A 20095-nucleotide genomic window follows, 5' to 3' on the forward strand; every position below is an offset into this window, starting at 1 on the left:
GACTGGGCCTGTATTCACTAGAGGTTAGAATGAGAGTGGATCTGATTGAAACGTATAAAATTCTAACAGGGCTAGACAGACTCAACCCACAGGGAGGATGTTTCCCCTGGCTGGGGAGTCTAGAACCAGGGGCCACAGTCTCAGGATACGGGGAAGGCCACTTAGGACTGAGATGAGGAAAAGTTTCTTCACTCAGAGGGTGGTCAACCTGTGGAATTCTCTACCACAGAAGGCTGTGGAGGCCGGGTGACTGAGTATATTCAAGAAAGAAGTTGATAATTTTTGGATATTAGGGGCAGCAAGGGGTATGGAGAGAAAGCAGGAATATGGCATTGTGATAGAGGATCAGCCATAATCATATTGAATGGTGGAACAGGCTCGAAGGGTCGATCGGCCTACGCCTGCTCCTAGTTTCTATGCTACTCACCTGTCAAGTTAGTGATGTCTCCTCTGATGCTCTGATACTTCATCATGGACTTCCTACTTCACAAATAGGCCTTTTTGAAGTCCCACTTTTTATATCTGTCCGAGTCGCTCAACCCACATCGGTCCTGCCTCTGACCCCTCACTACTTCTGGGATTACCTGCCCTGACTCCTATTATAGAAGTGTTGCCCTTCACGACTTCATCAGTCTGTTACTCTTCCTGATTCTCTTGAATCTTTGTACTTTGTTCCTATGTAAGGAACATATCTTTTTTGTTTCTGCTGTACTGTTGTGGAGAACATGTCTTTTTATTTTCTGTTGGACTGTGGATTGAAATTGCAATGGCTACAGTCTGGGGGGACATGTCCACTGGAACAAGGTGAGAGAAGTGTGCAGTGTTGCAGTCCTGGGGTGGAGTGTGCCATGGGGGAATGGGATGGTGCTGGGAAGGGGGGTGGGGTCCTGGACCAGGGGAGCTACCTGGCAACAGCATTTTAATTGGCTCCTGACCAGGGTTTTGTCTGGTAGCTGTGCAGCAGAAAACTCCTGATCTGCAAAGAGAAAACATTTAAAATCTCTTTTCCTCATATCTCTATAACCTGCTCTCTCTCTGAGAAAACTCCTGTAAAAAGGAAAAGGGGAAAACCACTGAGACATTGTAAAGCAAATAAACACTAGCGTGCTGGAAGACTACCTCATGTCATCGACAAGAACTGAGAGGAACTTGGAAGACGTCGATCAAAATCAACCCATCACATCTTGTACTCCGGTTTGGTGCTATTGAACTGTTTTATCTCACCCTTAAAATCCATGTTTTGTGTGTCTTATGTGTCTTGTGTTTATGTGTGTATGTGTACAGGGATTTAAGAAGGGGATAGAGTTTAAGTTATAGTGTTAGAAGTTAGTAGTTCATATTTCTTTCTTTTGCCAGTAGTTCAAGACAATTTGTTCAATAAACAGTTATTTACTTATTAAGTTTACAAACCTGGTGCTTGCATTCTGTTAACCTAAATTAAACAGTTAGGTAGAATTGGGGCAATCTGGTGGTTTGGTCAAACTTTTCACATTTGTCACGGCTCGGGGAACAGCGGGGCTTAATATTGCAGCGCACTATCCCCAGTGAGTCATGATACCTATTTGAGATTCATCTTTTTCCACATATACAGCATACACAACAGCCCCATATTTGAGGTAACAAGAAATGCGTTCCTGTTCCTGACTGTTATCCCGCTAGATAGTGTGTATTTGTGGAGACGGGATAAGGATAGGATCAGACTCAGTTGTGATGTTCTCCACAGTCATACTGCTCATCAACACTCACTCTTTAGGCTCAGCGGTGAAGCATGACCATTTGTCTGAGGTACCAGAGGTTATCAGCACCCAATGAACCAATATGTTCAGGACATGAGGGGAGAAAACTGGGGAAAAGGAGAATACTTAAAATAACTCTTATATTACCAAATTTTTCAGATATTCAGAGGTTCATAACTGAAGCAAGAATTCATGTACAGTATATATGTTTTCAAAACAGTGACTTATAGTGTCTTAAATTCAAAAACATTATTAATTGGTTTCTCCATATAACCACAGTGGGGATAAAAGGTCACTACGTATTGCAAATAGAGAATGAAGGATGGTTACGATGACATGATATGTTGCTGTATCAAACTTCTGTGAGATGGAGTGGTAGACATGGGCTCACACCTGTGCTGGACTGTCAAGACCAGCTGACAATCCAAAGTTTTGCCATGAGAGGTAGGGAAAAATCCCAACATTTCTATCTATATACTGCTGAAAGGCACTTTGAAAAGCCTGGAGTTTCTCCTCTTCAGGAATGATGTGTGGCAAGACAAATATAACAAAATGCAAATTAAACAAAGTTCATTTGAAAATGGGTCTTTATTCGTGAAAATTAACACTTATATGGGGAGTGTAAACTTATTATTTTGTTTCTCATCATAAAGAATTTGAAGTCTTCAGTGAATGAACCTCATTTCAATCTTATAGCATATGCAGTCCACTTTGCTGCTGGTAGTTAGCATAGAAGTCCATAAGCTTCTTAGGGATTCTTGGAGTGACAATTTCAAATGATTGCTCAAAATGCCGTTTCATAATTATCTTGGCCTGGAGATCTTCTTGCAGAGCCAAAAGAGCTGCTTCTCTACAAAGAGCAATGATCTGAAAGGAAGTGACAATAAATAAAATTAATGATTAAAAGGAAGATAATTCAAAAAAGAACACATGAAAACTACATTTTGAAACACTGGAAATAACTTTTGTGTTCATTTTGATGTATTTGGAAAATGAATCTTTTTTTCGCTCCCCTTCTCAAAGTATTGACTCATGTGCAAGTTCCACTGTAATCAGTTCCTTTCTATAATCTCACCTCCATTGTTCATCCTTCATTTGTGATCTTAGATAATTAATGAAAACAGGCTACTTCACCAATGGGGACATCACATGAGCCTGAACCTGTCCAAAACCAACATTTACATGTGTATCTGCATCAGGGGGTCACCAAAGAGCCAGTAGAAATGGGAATGCTGGTAAATCTTTCCTCTCACTAGTTCAGGGATACTGAAGCCTAAAGCTGATCAGTACAAGAGCAGTTAACTCAGCTTACTAAGGGATTCTTAACAATGCACTTAGAAAGTATAGTACGATAAACCAAGTCAACATGATTTTAAAAAAGGGAAATTCTGTTTGACAAATTTATTAGAGTTTTTTGAGGATGTAACTAATAGCTAAAGGAGAATCAGTAGATGTGGCATAGCTGGATTTCCAAAAGGCATTCAATAAGGTGCCATACAAAAGGTTAATGGGCAAGATAAGGGCTCATGGAGGTGGGTAATATGCTAGCATGAATAGAGGATTGGTTAACGAACAGGAGGCAAAGAGTGGGTATAAACAGGGCATTTTGAAGTTGGCAGGCTATGACTAGTGGAATGTCGCAAGGATTTGTGCTGGGGCCTCAGCTATTTACAATCTATAGTAATGACGTACACAAAGTGACAAGAATAATGTTTCAAAATTTGGTGATGATGCAAAGCTGGGTGGAAAGGTAAGCTGCGGGGAGAAGCCGCAGAGATGCTGCAAAGAGTTATAGACAGGCTAAGTGAGTTAGCATTAAGATGGCAAATGGAGTATCATGTAGGGAAGTGCGAAGTTATTCACTTTGATCATAAGAATAGAAAAGAAGAATATTTTTGAAAAGTGTGGAACTTGTAAATGTTGATGTTCAGAGAGACTTGGGCATACTTGTACAAGGAATGCAGAAAGTCAGCATGCAGGTACAGCAAGCAATTAGGAAGGAAAATGGCATGTTGACCTTTATTGCAAGAAGATTGGAGTACAGGAATAAAGAAGTCTTGCTACAGTTGTACAATGCTTTGGTGAGATCACATCTGGAATACTTTGTGCAGTTTTCGTCTCCGTATCTAATGAAGTCTATACTTGCATTGGAGGCTGTACAGTGAAGGTTCACTGGGATGAGGGAATTGTCCTATTATGAAAGACTGAGTAAATTGGGTCTATATTCTCTGGAGTTTATAAGAATGAGAGGTGATATGAATGAAACATATAAGATTCTGAAGGGGTTTGATAGGGTAGATGCTGAGATATTGTTTCTGCTGGTCAGGGAATCTAAAACATGGGGTTACAATCTCAGGGTAAAGGGCCACTCATTTAGGATTGAGTTTAGGAGAAATTTCTTCAATCAAAGATTTATGAATCTTTGGAATTCTCTACGCCATATGGTTATGGATGCTCCATCATTGAATGCATTTAAAGCTGAGATTGACAGATTATTGGTCTGTCAGGGAATTGAGGGATATAGGGAGCAGGCAGGAAAGTGAAGTTGAAGCCTGAGATCAGCCATTACCATATTGAATGGTGGAGAAGGCTTTACGGGCCTACTCCTGCTCTTATTTCTTATGTTCTTGTTTTAGACCAATGATAAAACTTGGGACCTTCCTCATCTGCATAGCTCAATACCACACTACATTGTGCATTTGCTCACTTGCTATCTGTGAACTTAATTTTCTTCACTAATTTATGCCATCATTGCAGCAAAGCTATAGTATCTGTATTTGGGGGTACATTGAATCAGCAGGGTAAAACACTTGCTGAAACTGTGCACTGTAAAAACAATACAAGTTGAAATCACTAAAATACTCACTAGTTACGATACTATGATTGAGTGTGCTTGCCCTCCTCCCCAACCCAACCACTACCCCTTCCACTGTCCTGAGGATATGGTTTCATAGATATCCATCTAGCTCCAGTCACTCATTCAAGCAATCATTCTTGCACCTGTGAATTTGGACAATGAGTGACAGCAGGATACTTAACCAGTACAAGTGTCCCATCCTTGCCTAATGTCCATAAAGGTGCATCATTGTCTACATAGCAATCAGTTGTGGGAACCATGGTCAATGTTCCCTTTAAACTGAACTCATTGAAGTGAATTCTGGACTCTTGTATTACCATCTGGCTGAGATCAGTGAATTCAGCACAGACCAGAGAGTAAACCTAGAACCTTGTTGCTTCATTTGGCTCACTTATTTATCGTTTTAACCAGCCGAGCCAGCAAGGTGTCTGTTATTGCGCTTAGCTGGACTGCAAATTCTGGATCAAGAGGTTTAAAGGCCTGCTGTGGTTTGAGTAAGACACTAAGGACGTTCACAGTCTGGTTCAGCTTGGGTGGGTAGCCAGAGCAACATAAACTGACCATTGAGATCACTTTCGGCTTTCACACATTGCAGGTTGTGGGTGCAATGTTTAAGAACTGTACCAACAGTGGTACATTGCAATCTTGTTACAAGATAGTCATGGACTAGTAGCAGATTCTTCGTTGCATTTAAGATAATCACTGACATTGTTTTAAATTTCTTTCAGCGAGGGCTTTCAGCAAGATTCTCAATAGGGGAGAATCAGAAGCTGCCAGCAGTAGTAGCATTCCCACAGTAAAATTTCACAGTGGCTGGATCGCTCTTTCAAGTCATCAGATTGAGTTTCCATTTTTCATCTGTCAATTACTAAAAAAAATGTAACGCCAGGGAGACCAAATTAAATTGGTGTAAATGAAGAAGTTAATTAAATAACTTCACTGTACAAAACAATAAAACTACTATTGTTCAGACCCAAAACGCCCTGCGCACTTCACAAAAATCAATATCATTTTTACACTGTGTCCTCAGCCAAGCTTAATTTTACGAGCAGTCAACTTTCTGCCACCTCATCCATTAGATTTTTTAATATTGCTTTGCATGCATCCTTAAGAAAGGTGGGCAGCTTGCCCCCAGGCCAGTACCAATGCTGTTAGGGGATGGCTCTGAGTGTTGAGTCCACTTCTTTTAAAATTTTGGTCAATAACATTTCCCCTCACAGACCAAGATTTTTCCATGTGTGTAACTGTGAGTTTCTGCTCTACTGCAGCATCTGGTTCATTGGAATTTCAAGGGATTGTACCAATTCACTATATTGTGACACACAGAGTTAGAGTGTGGTTTTAAAGTAACTTCCTGATCTTGGTGTCACAGGCGGAAGGGAAGCATTTTGGCTTAATGAAGGAAACTGTGGATAACTCATTCTGAGCTCTGTGATGATTTTAGTAGCTGGTTACAAAACATCATTAAGTGGCTACCAAGTTTGTGACCTGCCTGCATGAGAAGCAATGGGCATTGTGATATCTACATCCGCTTTTGGGCCCTATCCAGTTTTATGGCCATCCTGTTCTGTTGTCAAATTAGTGCTCGTTCCACATACAGATAAAATAAAGCTTGTATAAACTCTAAGTCAGTATGAGACGGATATTTAATATCTTTTTTTTAAAAAAGCTGCTAAAGGTTCATGTCATTTTGATTTTTAAACTTGTTTTTCAAACAATACATCTCATTACAATTTTTAAGAATATATAGAATACCAACTTTCAGAACTTTCATGAGGCATAGTCAGCATATTTGTTGCATTATAATACAGGAAAAGATGGCACAGTGAGGTAGATCTCCACTTTAAGGAGTGCAAAGTGAGTGAAAGTGAGTCAGCAGCCTGTTACATATTTCTCACAATTTATATTATTGCAGTCAAGATCTGCCTCAATATGTTTCCTGTTTGATATTTTTAATTCACCATTCTAGATCATTTCCAATATAACCATCACTGGTATAACACTCCGGTATTACATACTTTAAGATATTCTCTGAAAATACAGTTCAAGTTGGGAATGACAAACTAATTCTATTGCTGGGTGTTCTTACAGCACTACAAACTCCTATCATACTTTACTGAAGTCCTACTGACAAGATTTACTGAATACTCTAAGTAAGTGTTAGCATAAATGAATTGACTTGCGGTTTTAGCATTTCTTCCATGATATCAAGATCTTCCTTTCTATCACTAATAAATATATATGTTTAAGTAGAAGTTATCTGATTTTATAATAGTTGTATTTTCCTGACAATGTAATAATGTCAGAATCAACAGCTTCCTGCTTTTGGCACCTCCGTTCCACTATAATTTTGTTCAAACTAGTTCACTATCATGGCTCTTGAAATTCAATAGGAAGAAAGAATTTGGTGAAACCTGATGAAAACATTCTTGTGTTATGATGCTCTCTCCGCATCAAGCATTCATTCCAGAAAGAGAACTTGCTGGACTGGTGCCAAACTACACTGGGCCTAAACAAAAACAGAAATACCTGGAAAAACTCAGCAGGTCTGGCAGCATCTGCGGATAGGAGCACAGTTAACGTTTTGGGACTCGAAACGTTAACTGTGCTCCTATCCGTAGATGCTGCCAGACCTGCTGAGTTTTTCCAGGTCTTTCTGTTTTTGTTTTGGATTTCCAGCATCCGCAGTTTTTTGCTTTTATACACTGGGCCTATTCTCATTTTGGGTTTCAGGGTTCTGTGTGCTGACACAGTTACGTTACTGCTGCTGTGATCAGCCGTCACAAAATCTATGGCCGCGCTCTTCTTTTGCTACAGCATTATTTAGTGGTTGATTGCAGTGCTGCACATAGTCAGACAGCTTGACATTCAGTGCCTAGGTTCAATCATGAGGAGCGGTCATTTTGGTGGAGGAGGGAGGGAGGGAGGTAAGAAAAGCAAAAGACTTGCATTTATTGGTACTTTTCACTACCTTAGGATGTCCCAAAGTGCTTTACCATCACTAAAGTGTTATGTGTTCAAGTCTCCGGAGTGGGAAGGTGAGGTAATAAAAGACTTTTGGCGCTTTTAAAACAGCCCCCTAGCATATATCATCACCTTTGAATGAAGAGTAAATTGATGGGGGTAAGGGAAGAGAAGTCTTGAACAACAGTTCATCTCAAATTAGGTGTAAAAAAGTGAAGGAGTCTTCTTGATTTGGTTTAGTATGACAATAAATCTATTTCGGTTGAAGTATACTGTACCAGAAACAAACATTTGAGTTTCTAGTTTTCAAATCTCACTGTTAGCCACAAATAGATGTAAAGTGCAGATAAGCCGACCGCAAACAACACAAAGAAATACGTGTCAATTAAGGGAGACTGGTTTTTCAATTCAGCTGTCAGCTACACATTGATAAATCTCACTCCTGGAAGAGATTTGTACAACTACTCTGACCTCAAATATGTTGCTGCTTCTTCATTAAATCCTTTAACTACCTGTGCCAGATAAATCTAAATACCAGACAATACTGGTAAATGGCAACAGCATTTACTGGGTTGAGCTGGGCAATGCTAAACAGAATGCATGCAAATATTACCTTTTCTTTACTGGAACATGGAATCCTTAAAGAAAGACAAGCTTTTATCTAGATTAGTCCAGGGCTTCCTACATTCTGACCTGCTGGACACTTCAGGCACTCTGTTGTGTCATCAGTTTTAGCTGTTTGTTCCACAATGCAACAGAAAGTAATTACAGCCAAATATCTTTATTTCATTAAGTGAAAAACTCAGCTCACCAATTGTATGGGCAGGCAGAAGGGTGAATGAAAGGGGAAGCTATTGAAGGGGAGGGAAGCAAGTGAGGGCAGAAAGAACAGAAACTCACTGCATTACATTTCTTTTGTAACTTATATGCAGAGTTCAAAGTGAAAAGGGATTTTACTAGCTGGTGACTGACACAATGACACATGGGATAGAAAATCAATTAGAATAATTTGTAAGCATAGATATGATTTCTCCTTTTTTTCTCATCAATTTTCTCCACTGAAGGCACTGAATTTTTGCTGGGATAAATGTGTACCAGTACCTTGTCCAAGTAGCCATTCTTCATGTGTGAGCCAGGATAGTAAATGTTGGCAAACTATTCAGCTACAGAGAGAGGGGGGGGTGAAGCTTCACGTTCACACAGGCTGAGCCAATTCTTCCCATCGTTGCACCAACCAAGGAACATGAGCTGAGATTGGGATAACCTGTGGATCGAACCTGGCATTTTTTCAGTCTGCAATACTCAGTTACTATCTTAACTAGCTGAGTCATCATAAGTTACTTAGATCAGCTTCCTGATAAAGTGGAAGAGTGCTCTTCCAATCCTAATGCAATAGCTGGTATGAGTGCAGCTTTTTACAACAGCAACAATTCATGTAGCACTCCTCATATAAGGGCAATGCTTCTTGGTGCCTAACAAATTGAAAATATGTACACACCGAGTAGAAAAATAATAAAGTTTCAGAGTGTGGGGGCAGAGAGTGTGACAAGGCCTGAGTACAACAAGGTATGAGTGCTAACTTGCGAATTTGGTGCAGGTGGTAATTGAGTGCAGAGAGCAAAAGAAGTGCTGCTTTTTATATCTTTTTTCAGCCTCGAGAAGTTTGTGAGTGTTCAAGGTTTTGATTAGATGAGCAGGTAGTTGAGCGGGGAATTTTAAAGATTTTAACCCTCTAAATGGGGGAATAGTTTAAATCGGTATGGGAATAATATAAGTATTGCATTAAATTTATAGCTTAACCAGTTAAACTACTTAGCATAACTATAGACAACAGTTAAGTGACATTTCTAAGCTTGAAACCTAAATAGTTAAATGAAACACAATAAAGATGGCAAGGCAGGTGATCTGTTGCAACTGTAGCATGTGGGCTCTGGTGGACATCAGAGTGATCCACAGCAATGAGTCTATTTTTTGCAAATGTATTGCAACCACATCTGTAGTAACTGTCTGTAGCTGGAGGAACTTCAGCTCAGCTTTGATGAGTTGGAGCCCGAGCTTCGGTCACTGCGATGCAGCAGGGAGGGGAAAGTTATCTGCACACTTTGTTCCAGGAGGCAATCATACCTCTTAGGCTAGGTACTTCAGATTTGGTCTGCGGTCAGGAACAGGAGTGTGTGACTATAAATGAGGCAGGTATGGGGATCCAGAAGGTAGCAATGGAGGAGCCTCAGCTCTTGCAATTGTCTAATAGGTACGAGGTTCTTGCAACTTGTGTGGACCAAAGCAGAGATTACAGGGATGATGAGCAAGCTGACCACGGCACTGTGGTTCAGGGATCCATTTATGCAGGGGCAGTAAAAAGGAATGCAGTTGAACTAGGGGAAAGTACAGTTATTGGGATAGATACTGTTCTCTACAACTGAGATCACAAGTCCCCAAGACTGTGTTACTTGCCCGGTGCCAGGGAAAAGGGCATCTCCTCCGGGCTGGAGAGGAGCTTGGAGTGCGAGGGGAAGGATCCAGTTGCCACGGTCTATGTGGATACCATCATAGGTAGGACATAGGTATGACTAAGAAAAGGGTTCTGATAAAGGAGTATGACCAGCTGGGAACTAAATTAAAAAGCAGAATCATAAAGATAATAATCTCTGGATTACTATCTGAGCCAGGAGCAAATTGGCATAGGGTAAATAAGATTAGAAAGTTGAATGTGTGGCTCAAAATTTGACATGTGAGAAATGGGTTTTGATTCATGGGACACTGGCATCAGTGCTGGGGAAAGAGGGAGGTGTATTGTTGGGACGGCCTTCACCTGAACCATTCTGGGAATGGTGTACTGGTGAAGCATATAACTTGGGCTGTAGAGAGGGCTTTAAACTAAATAATGGCAGGGGAGGAGGGTTCGGGTGAGGGGAGATTTGAAAAGTTAAAGAGAAAGGACAAGGCCATAGTTCAGGGTAGTCATGAGGGTAATGATAACCAGAGAGTAACAGGAAGGGACAGAGCGTACAGACATAAAAATGCACCAGCAAATAAGGACAGAGTAGGAAAAAGTGGTAAAAAGGCAAAATTAAATGTTTTTTATCTGAATGCATGCAGCATTCATAACAAGATAGATGGATTGATAGCACAAATAGAAATAAATGAGTATGATTTGATAGTCAATACAGAGATATGGTTGCAAAGTGACCATGGCTGGGACCTGAATATTCAAGGGTGTTTGACATTTCGGAAGCACAGGAGGAAAGGAAAAGGTGGTGGGTGACTCTGTTAATAAAGGATGAGATCAATACAGTAGCGAGAAATTTTCTTGGTTCAGGGGATCAAAATGTAGAATCAGTTTGGGTGGAGATAATAAACAGCAAAGGAATTACTGGTGGGAGTGGTTTATAGGTCCCCTGACAGTGGCTACACTGTAGGGCAGAGTGTAAACCAAAAATAACGGGGATTTCTAAGAAAGGTACCGCAATAATCACGGGTGATTTTAACTTTCATATAGATAGGACAAATCAAATTGGCAAAAGTAGCCTAGATAAGTTCATGGTGTGTATTTGGGACAATTTCTTAGTACAATACATTCTGGAACCAACCATGGAGCAGGCTATTTTACCTCTGGTAATGTGTAATGAGATAAGATAAATTAATGACCTTATGGTTAAGGATCCTCTATGTAACAGTGATCATAACATGATAGAATTTCAAATTCAATTTGAGGGTGAGAAATTTGGGTCTGAACTAGTGTCTTAAACTTAAACAAAGGCAATTACAAGGGTATGCAGACAGAGCTGGCTAAAATGGAATGGGAAAATAGGTTAACAGGTAAGACGATAGGGAAGCAGTGGCAGACATTTAAGGAGATATTTCAGAATTCTTAACAAAGATATATTCCATTGAAAAAGAAAGATGCTATGAGAAGGATGCAGCATCCATGGCTAACTAAAGAAGTAAAGGATGGTGTATAATTGAAAGAAAAGATATATGATGCTGCAAAGATTAGTGATAGCACAGAAGGAAAATTTTAGAAACCAGCAAAATATGACTAAAATACAATAAAGAGCAAGGAATTGGAGTATGAGAGAAAACTAGCAAGAAATATAAAAACAGACAGTAAATACAAGTATATAAAAAGGGAGTAGCTAAAGTAAACTTCGGTCCCTTAGAGAGTGAAACTGGGGTATTAATAATGGGAAACAAGGAAATGGCAGAGACTTTGGAACAAGTACTTTGTATCTGTCTTCACAGTAGGAGACACAGTGCATCCTTAGAGTAGTAGAAAATCAAGATGCAAAAGGGATGGAGGAACTTAAAACAATCACAATCACTAGAGAAAAAGTACTTGGAAAACCAATGGGACTAAAGGCTGACAAGTCCCCTAGGCCCGATGGCCTGCATCCTAGGGTCTTAAAGGAAGTAGCTGCTGAGGTAGTGGATGCATTGATTGTAATCTTTGAAAATTCCCTAGATTATGGAAAGGGCCCAGCAGATTAGAAAACAGCAAATGTGACACCACTATTCAAGAACGAAGGGAGACAGAAAGCAGGAAACTATAGGCTAGTTGGTTTAATATTTGTCGTTGGAAAAATGCTAGAATGCATTATTAAGAAGGTAGTAACAGGACATTTAGAAAACCATAATACAATCAAGCAGAGTCAACATGGCTTTGTAAACGGGAAATTGTTTGACAAATTTATTAGAGTTCTTTGAGGATGTAAAAAGCAGGTGGAGAAAGGGGAATCAGTAAATGTGGTGTATTTGGATTTCCAAAAGACATTCGATACAGTGTCATATAAAAGCTAAGAGCTCATGATGCTGGGGGTGATATATTAGCATGGATAGAGGATTGGTTAACTAACAGGAAACAGACAGTCAGGATAAATGGGTCATTTTAAGGTTGGAAAACTGTAACTAGTGGAGTTTCACATGGGTCAGTGATGGGGCCTGAGCTCTTTACGATCTATATTTAAGACTTGGCTGAAGGGACTGACTGTTTTGTGGCCAAATTTGCAGCTAATGCAAAGATAGGTAGAAAACCAGTTTGTAAGGAGGATAGAGTCTGCAAAGGGATATAGATTGGTTAAGTGAGTATGCAAAAGATTGGTAGGTGGAATATAATGTGGAAAAATGTGAGTTTGTCCACTTTGGCAGGAAGAATAGAAAAGCAGAATGCTATTTAAACATAGAGAGGCTACAGAATGCTGTGGTATAGCGGGATCTGGGTGTCCTTGTACATGAATCATGAAACATTAACATGCAGGTACAGCAAGTATTTAGCAGGGCAAATGGAATGTTGGCCTTTATGGTAAGGGGATGGAGTATAAAAGTAGGGAAGTCTTGCTATAGCTGTTCAGGGCATTGGTGAGACCACACCTGGAGTACTGTGTACAGTTTTGGTCTATGTACTTAAGGAGGGATATACCTGCATTGGATGCAGTTCAGAGAAGTTTTACTAGACTGATTCCTGGGATGAAGGGGTTGTCTCATAAGGAATGGTTGAGCAGGCTGGGCCTATACTCATTGGAGTTTAGAAGAATGAGAGGTGATCTTATTGAAACATATAAGATTCTGAGGGGTAGATGTCGGGAGGATGTTTCCTCTCATGGAGAAATCTAGAACTAGGGGGCACAATTTAAAAATAAGGGGGTTTCTCATTTAAATGGGGCTGAGGGGGAATTTCTTCTCCCAGAGGGTCTTTAGTCTTTGGAATTCTCTTCCCCATAGAGCAATGGAGGATGGTCATTGAATAGATTCAAGGCTGAGTTAGACAGATTTTTGATCGATAAGGGAGTTAAGGGTTTTGGGAGGCAGGCAGGCAAGTGGAGTTAAGGACACAATCAGTTCAGCCATGATCTTATTGTGATCATAAGACTGAGAGTCAAAGAAGAAGCCAATGGCAGCATGACTAAGGAATGGTTTATTTTGAAAGTTGGGAGCATGGCCAGGCAATGTCATCTGAAATAAATCCCACAGAGCAGGGATATCACTCACTGTTGTACTTTTAAAATCTCAACTGCCTAATCTATGGTCCGCCATTTGCACAAAAGCTTTGCAGCCAATGATTTGCAGAGCCTCATATACACCTTTTATGACCATTTCCCCCCAAAAATCATTACAATTGTTTTTTTTCAAGCAAGCAGAATTGTCAGGGGCAGTATTTGTGCTGCTCCTACTTTCAGAGGCACTGGGGTAAACCATTTGCCTGCCAAGTTTCAGTGCTTCTGGAAGGGGTACCACCACTTAGCTTACCTTAGAGCTGTAAAGCAATGCACTTTCATTCACTCAGATTTCTAGAATAAGATGATTTCAGTACAATTATACATCTGCTAATCAATCAGAGTGCACTAACTCTTAGAATGGGCAACCAAATATTGGTTCCTGCATTACATTTTGAGTTAATGAAATATTTTTAGAATCAGCGTGTCAAATAATTAGTGCCAAACCAAACTAATGAAGCAAGCGCAAAACAGATGCCATAGAAATGAGATGGTCTTTACCAGTGACAACATTTGGACGTCAGGAGATGCAGCAGTGCAGTCAATGGCAACTCAGATTTGTTCTTCTGAACATTCTCTCAACATCCTCCATTTTTAGTATTCATAATATTCACAGTTTAACTTGAGCAGTGCTGGACAGAATGCACTGGCATTCCGCCAGAGAGTCTGATGCAGTGGCTGGTCTTTGAAATGGTCACAGCAAGTGCATTCCACACATGAACAGAAACAAACACACAAGCTCTGCATTCTTCCAAATAAACTAAACGCATCTTGTTATATTTATTCAATGTGCTGTGGAGAAAATACCATTGAGCGCTTGGTCTGGGACCACAAACAGTTCAAATAGCTTTTTTATGGTTCACTGTAAGTTCTGGATTCCCTATTTGCTTTTGCTGCATACTTTGCAACCATTGATAGATGAAAATAACAAAATATAATAAACTTTATCTCAATTAGCTTTGTTCTCTCATCAGTACAGCCACAAGAATTGTGAAGCAAGAAAGCAAGGACAGATATCAAGTCTCTGAGGTCTTTTTATAATCAAAATACACAACAGCAAAACACAAACATTATCCAGTGATACAGTGATATGAGCAGCTCACTCAGCTGCTTTTCTATTTTGCTAATGAGTTTTGCATGAAAGTGTGAGTAGAAACCTTACTAATTATTATTTAAACTAGCTTTTTCAACAGATGATCCAAGAGAGCTTGTCAGTCAGTTGATGTTAAATATTTAGTTCCTTTATTATGACAAAACATTAAGAATGAATTTATTAATGAATTAAAAGTCACACCACTGTGCATGATTTTCAAATATAGCCCCTGAAGTTGAGTGCCATCTAAGCAGACATGGAGGCTAACTTCATATTGATGGATGGTGTCACTGAAGAGGAGCATGTAACTAAGAAAATGGAAGATGGCTGCGCACGGAAAGGAGGAAATGCACTGACCACATTGCAACAGGTAGAAATGGAACAAAGCAAGGAAAGTGCATGGAAGTACACAAAAGATAAAAGGAGGTCGAGGTGAGTGACCAGGTTGGTAGAGGTGAAAGAAGGCAAGGATGGATGTTCTGACACAGTGACAGTCGCATGGTATTAATTACTTTTATCAGGGCTGTTTATGTACTATGTGTAAGGAGGAATCCAGAGTAAGAAATTCAAAAGGAATTGTGAGAAAGGTAGACATGGCATTGAGTGGCAATGACAGGCTTGAGGAAAGGGAAAAGACTAGATGTGCATGGGCAGTCGTTAGAGTGGAGAAAGAGGCCAAGAATTGTCTTTTTAAGGAATGAGACCTGTTATGAAAATACCAGCCCATTCCCAAGCTAGGTGTGCTCAAAGAGTTGCTCACAAATCAGGTTTTACAGGGGATAGTTTGCCCTGATATGCATGCAGTGCTGTTTGGGAAATCACAGTTGAAAGCCTTTTGACGTTCATTTATAATTTAATTTGCTGCATCCTCTTCAGACACCAGAAAATCATAAAAGTTGCTGTTCAGAAGCAGAATAAGAAGAAGGATTAATTACCATTTTTGCTTTGCATTCTATCTGTTCTTCAGGTGTTATTTGGGAGCAGGGCAGTGAAAAACAATCAGGCCTAAGAAGTCTATTACAGTCTTTTTTGTTAACCTATTATTCCTTATTAATCTATTATCATTAAGCTAAACACACAGAGGAAAATATGGCCTTATATTCTTAAATGGTGGTCCTGACATTTACACTTTATGTGGTAATTGTGGTGTTCCACTTCATTCACCAGGGTAAAGTATAAACAGCTTAAACACTCCTGTAAAGAAGGCTGCACCACATTAATCTTACTATGATAAATTCTTGGCTGTACTGAATAGTGGAAAAGTGCATGCATATGTGAATGATCACTATAGGCTTTACTATTTTATGTTTTCCTTTTGTAAAAGTTAGAACTGCACATTCGCTGATCTCATCACAATTGCTTTTATGATAAGCTCATAAAAGAAAAATAATTGATATATTGATCTTGTTAATTTCCAACATATTCTGGTACACAGTGGGAAATAGATCTGAGGATGTCCAACTCAACCAGCCCAACTGTAAGCAATCAACCAAAATTACCAAATGAAAAACATGTGCTGTAAAATCTGCCATATTGGTTGCACTGCTGTGAACACAGCACGGTGGTTTTTATACCAGATGGCTGGCTGGAATAAAATTGTACCACAGGTTTGCAGGTGATAAAAAGCTTTGTTGAGACATGATTAGAGTTATTATGGCACAGAAGGAGGCCATTCGGATTTTATTTTATGGCACTTATCTATATTTCATCAACATGAAAGAGAAGTTTCACTTTACTATTACATGAATTAAAGACATTTGCAAAGAATTTCAGATGCCTGTTACAAATGTTACCTTAGGTAGAAAGTACATCAACTATTGTGTTTTGTACCTGTATATGTAGCTTAAAATAACTTATCTGCCTCCCACCCCCAACTCCTAGTAAGTTCGTGGAGTTTGCAAGTAGAATCATTATATAAAGGGAAATTCGTAATGGTGTGCATACCTGGTGTGGGGCTTATCAAAACATCTCAGGAGGTTTGCGCCTCCTCAATGCTAGGATCACACAGGCCAGATTTTTACAACAAAGTTGGGTTGGTCTTGGTGATGGTGCAATACAAATTCATTCCAAAATTATGTTAATGAGAGCAAGACATCCCCCTTCCACATTTGATGTGTTATGACCCAGAAACATGACTGTATCGTTCAAAAAAAGTTAAAGGGCCCATCTTGAATCTCCATTCCTGAATTGTCACTAAGGTGTGATGACTTGTTTTGGAAGTTAGTTTTCCGTGTATTTTTTGGGTTGCTTTTGTTGCATTTATTTAAATACAACTTTTTTCCTCTCGATCATGCCTTGTTATCATACAGTTTTTGATTTTTTTTGTTGTTCTTTCCGTTTTAGCTCCTTGTGTGGAGAACTTACCTTTTTATTTTATCATTCTAAACTTGGAGGATGAACAGGTCCCTGGGAATCCTCTTGTCCTCAGGCAGCTTGAAGACAAGGCGGGATTCCACAGGAACGCACAGAGGCATGTCTATCTGCACTTAAGGTGGTCTGCCTGAGCTGCAGCTACCCAAGGAGGTGAGCCCATACATCCTGCCACAGTTGCTGGAAATTATCCAGGGAGATCAGCTGTATTTATCCATAGGGACAGCCTCAGGTCTTTGCAGTATCCTGTGATCTGAACTGCAAATGTTGTCCAGAAATGGGACAAATCTTCCTGTTGCTCTGAAAGAAAAAACGGCCTCAGAATTCTAGACACATGTCTCCTTTCAAGCTGGCTCCAGTGGTATCAGCCCAAACTGACAATCTGAGACATTCACTACATCGTTAGTGAATGACTACCAGATGCTAGGGACAGGCAATAAATGACGGCCTTGCCAGTGACACCCTCATTCCACGAACAATTAAAAAAAAGCTTGAACATTTATCATCTCCGGATTCCACAGGGCTTCATTGCTGGAACTTATGTAGCCAAGAGCTCCTTTCACCAATGTGACAGTTCCATCAAAAGAAGTTGTTCCATTCCATCAGGTGTGATCATGCTGTCATAAACTGTTTATACTATGCCAGTTTACACGGCCAGCATTATTTATTAGAATACATCTAAACTAGGCTAATGGTGCCTGGGGTGGACAAGGATCACCCTCTTCAGCTGTGGTTAATGAGTCCAAAATCCATGAACTGTGCTGAAATCAAATGTACAATTCACGTCCTCCACAAATATACATGAAAAGCATATAAGAGCTTGCTGAAACAAGGTTCAGCTGTCTGGACATGTCTATGGTACATGCTGCACAGAAGAATGCCACCATGCAGCAGGTGGAAGGGGAGCTGCACATGGTGAATTTGTTCTATGGCTTAACATAGTACTTCTTCTTGGTGCTACCCCACCGGGAGAAGGAAGTCAGAAGGCTGACTGTTGGAGGTCACCAAGTTGCTCTTGGGATAGAGGCAGCTCTTTACCTCTCCTGCTTGGCCTTAACATAGCCTTGCAATTGCACCATGCTTGATGCTCTGGTGGTTTTTGCTGCTTGCCTTCTTTTTGACTTAGAATCGGAGTGGATAATAATACTAATAACAATAATGATATTTTATTCAAGAACCATGTTTGCCGCTGTCACTCCCATGCTACATTAACTTATGAGCCTTAAATATGAACCTATTAAGTATAAAACTGAAATGGACACTTTCTTGTAAAACAAAGTGGAGTTGAGAGGTCAGGTGACCTTTTCTTTCCTGCCAATAAACATGGAATTACAAGATCCCTGAGCTAACCTTCATGTCTGGACAAGTCTTGATGAGATTATTAAAGTGCAAATGACCCTCTGGAAATAACTTTGATACGTTATTAAAATGCAAACAACTCTTACTCTGGTTGATGGCTACACTTTTCCAACTATTTAAAAAAATTAGTTTCACAATACAGCTGCAGATTTTTGGGTCGGGATTTTGTTAACAGTGTGTCATTCCTGATGTCATAACTGAAACTGAGCCCCACTTTTGCTTTCTTTCTTTTTGCCTTTTTTCATGTGATTATAATTACAATTCTAAGTGCCAGCAGCTTGCATGCAAAGCATGTGCAAATTAGTGGTGGGGTAAGATTTCCATTGGGTGAAACACACCTTTAGCTGGCAATATAGCATCTATGGGTGGTCTATTAAAGAGGCTCCAATTCAAATCAGAGGGCTGTGCATCACAGCATGGATGCTCCACCACTGGCTGAGAATAGCATAATCTTTGCAGAAATGGCTGACCATCACAGCAGACCAGTTCCACTGTTCAGCAATGCCTCCTCCGCCAGGCCAATAAGGAAAGATGGGAGGTGCTCTTTCCTAAAGATGGTATAAGAAGGCCCTCCCGCCAGACCAAGGTGGCCTAGATGGAGGTGGCAGAGGAGGTGAGCATTCATCGTGTCACCCGCCGAATCTGGGTTCTCTGCAAAAAATAAGTCAACGATCTGCTCCGATCCGCAAGAGTAAGTGCCAGTCTCACATCTCCAACAGGAGTCTCTTATGTGGTCATCAATAATGTACATGTGCGAGTCGGCAGCTATGCCAGAAGAGTAAATGCGTGATCAGCCTTAGTGCCATATGGCTATTGAGGCCAAAGCATCTGGAAGTTTGCCTTTTGTGTGTGCTTGGATGCAACATTTGTATGACAGGACTTTATGTGTGATGGGGATGGATGCAGACAAGGGTGTTAGGTGTTACATGTCACTAACTGTGCACTCTGTCATGCAAGACAAGCAGACCCACAGTGCCAGGTAAAGGAGGTACACGGGAGGAGGTGTTCCAGATCTGAGGCTCCTCACAGCTACCGAGGAGGCGGCGATGGAGATCGCTGTGAGGAGGGAGCACAATCGGTGGTAGATGGCTAGGCTGGATCAACCAGCAGTAAGAGGAAGAGGCAACCATCTTTCGGTTGGAGATGGGCACACATGATGGATGTGATGAAATGGGAAGCACTTAAACTGTGATGATTCTGAATGTGATTATTTTTGTTTTTCACTCCATTCATCACCATCCAAGGACCAGGCCACAGCCAAGACAGGTGCCAGAAGGCTGCACCTCTGGAGACAAAGCAGCCACTGCCACAGAGGACACATCATTATCTACCTCATCATCCACCTCAGCCAGCACAGCTACACACATTTGGTCCACGAAGGATTCGCATGGAGATTTGGGAGCACAATCTGACTAACACAACACAGACACTTCCCAGCAGATGAGGGAGGATGTGACAGTCAGGTCCCCAGATGATTGGAGGGCTACTGGGGATCGGGTCCCTGCTGAGCCCCATACTGTCGATGGGCCTCTGTTCGCAGCCACATGACGCCCTCTGGGCACGCAGCAGAGGCGAGGGGAAAATATGGTGGAGATGCCAGAGATTCTATGTAGCTTTGCACGGGGTATGGAGGCGTCCATGCAAGCCATGAGTTCTGCCATGTCCCAGGATTTGAGCACATGGCCTCATCCATGGAGAGGATGGCAACCACCATGGAGAGTCAGGT

At 40.7% G+C, this 20095-nt stretch overlaps 1 protein-coding gene across 1 annotated transcript in view; it reads right to left on the reverse strand.

Moving 5' to 3' along the window:
- Positions 1 to 2305: 2305 nt before the first annotated feature.
- The window catches only part of afg2a (AAA ATPase AFG2A), a 499869-nt gene continuing 482079 nt past the window's right edge, over positions 2306 to 20095 (reverse strand). The window contains exon 16 of the mRNA XM_078539862.1: positions 2306 to 2603. Within this exon, the coding sequence (XP_078395988.1) occupies positions 2427 to 2603 (177 nt within the window). The 3' untranslated portion in view covers positions 2306 to 2426. The remainder of the gene's footprint in view (positions 2604 to 20095) is intronic.

The sequence above is a fragment of the Cetorhinus maximus genome, chromosome 1, assembly GCF_964194155.1.
Source record: "Cetorhinus maximus chromosome 1, sCetMax3.hap1.1, whole genome shotgun sequence".
NCBI classification, from domain to species: domain Eukaryota; kingdom Metazoa; phylum Chordata; class Chondrichthyes; order Lamniformes; family Cetorhinidae; genus Cetorhinus; species Cetorhinus maximus.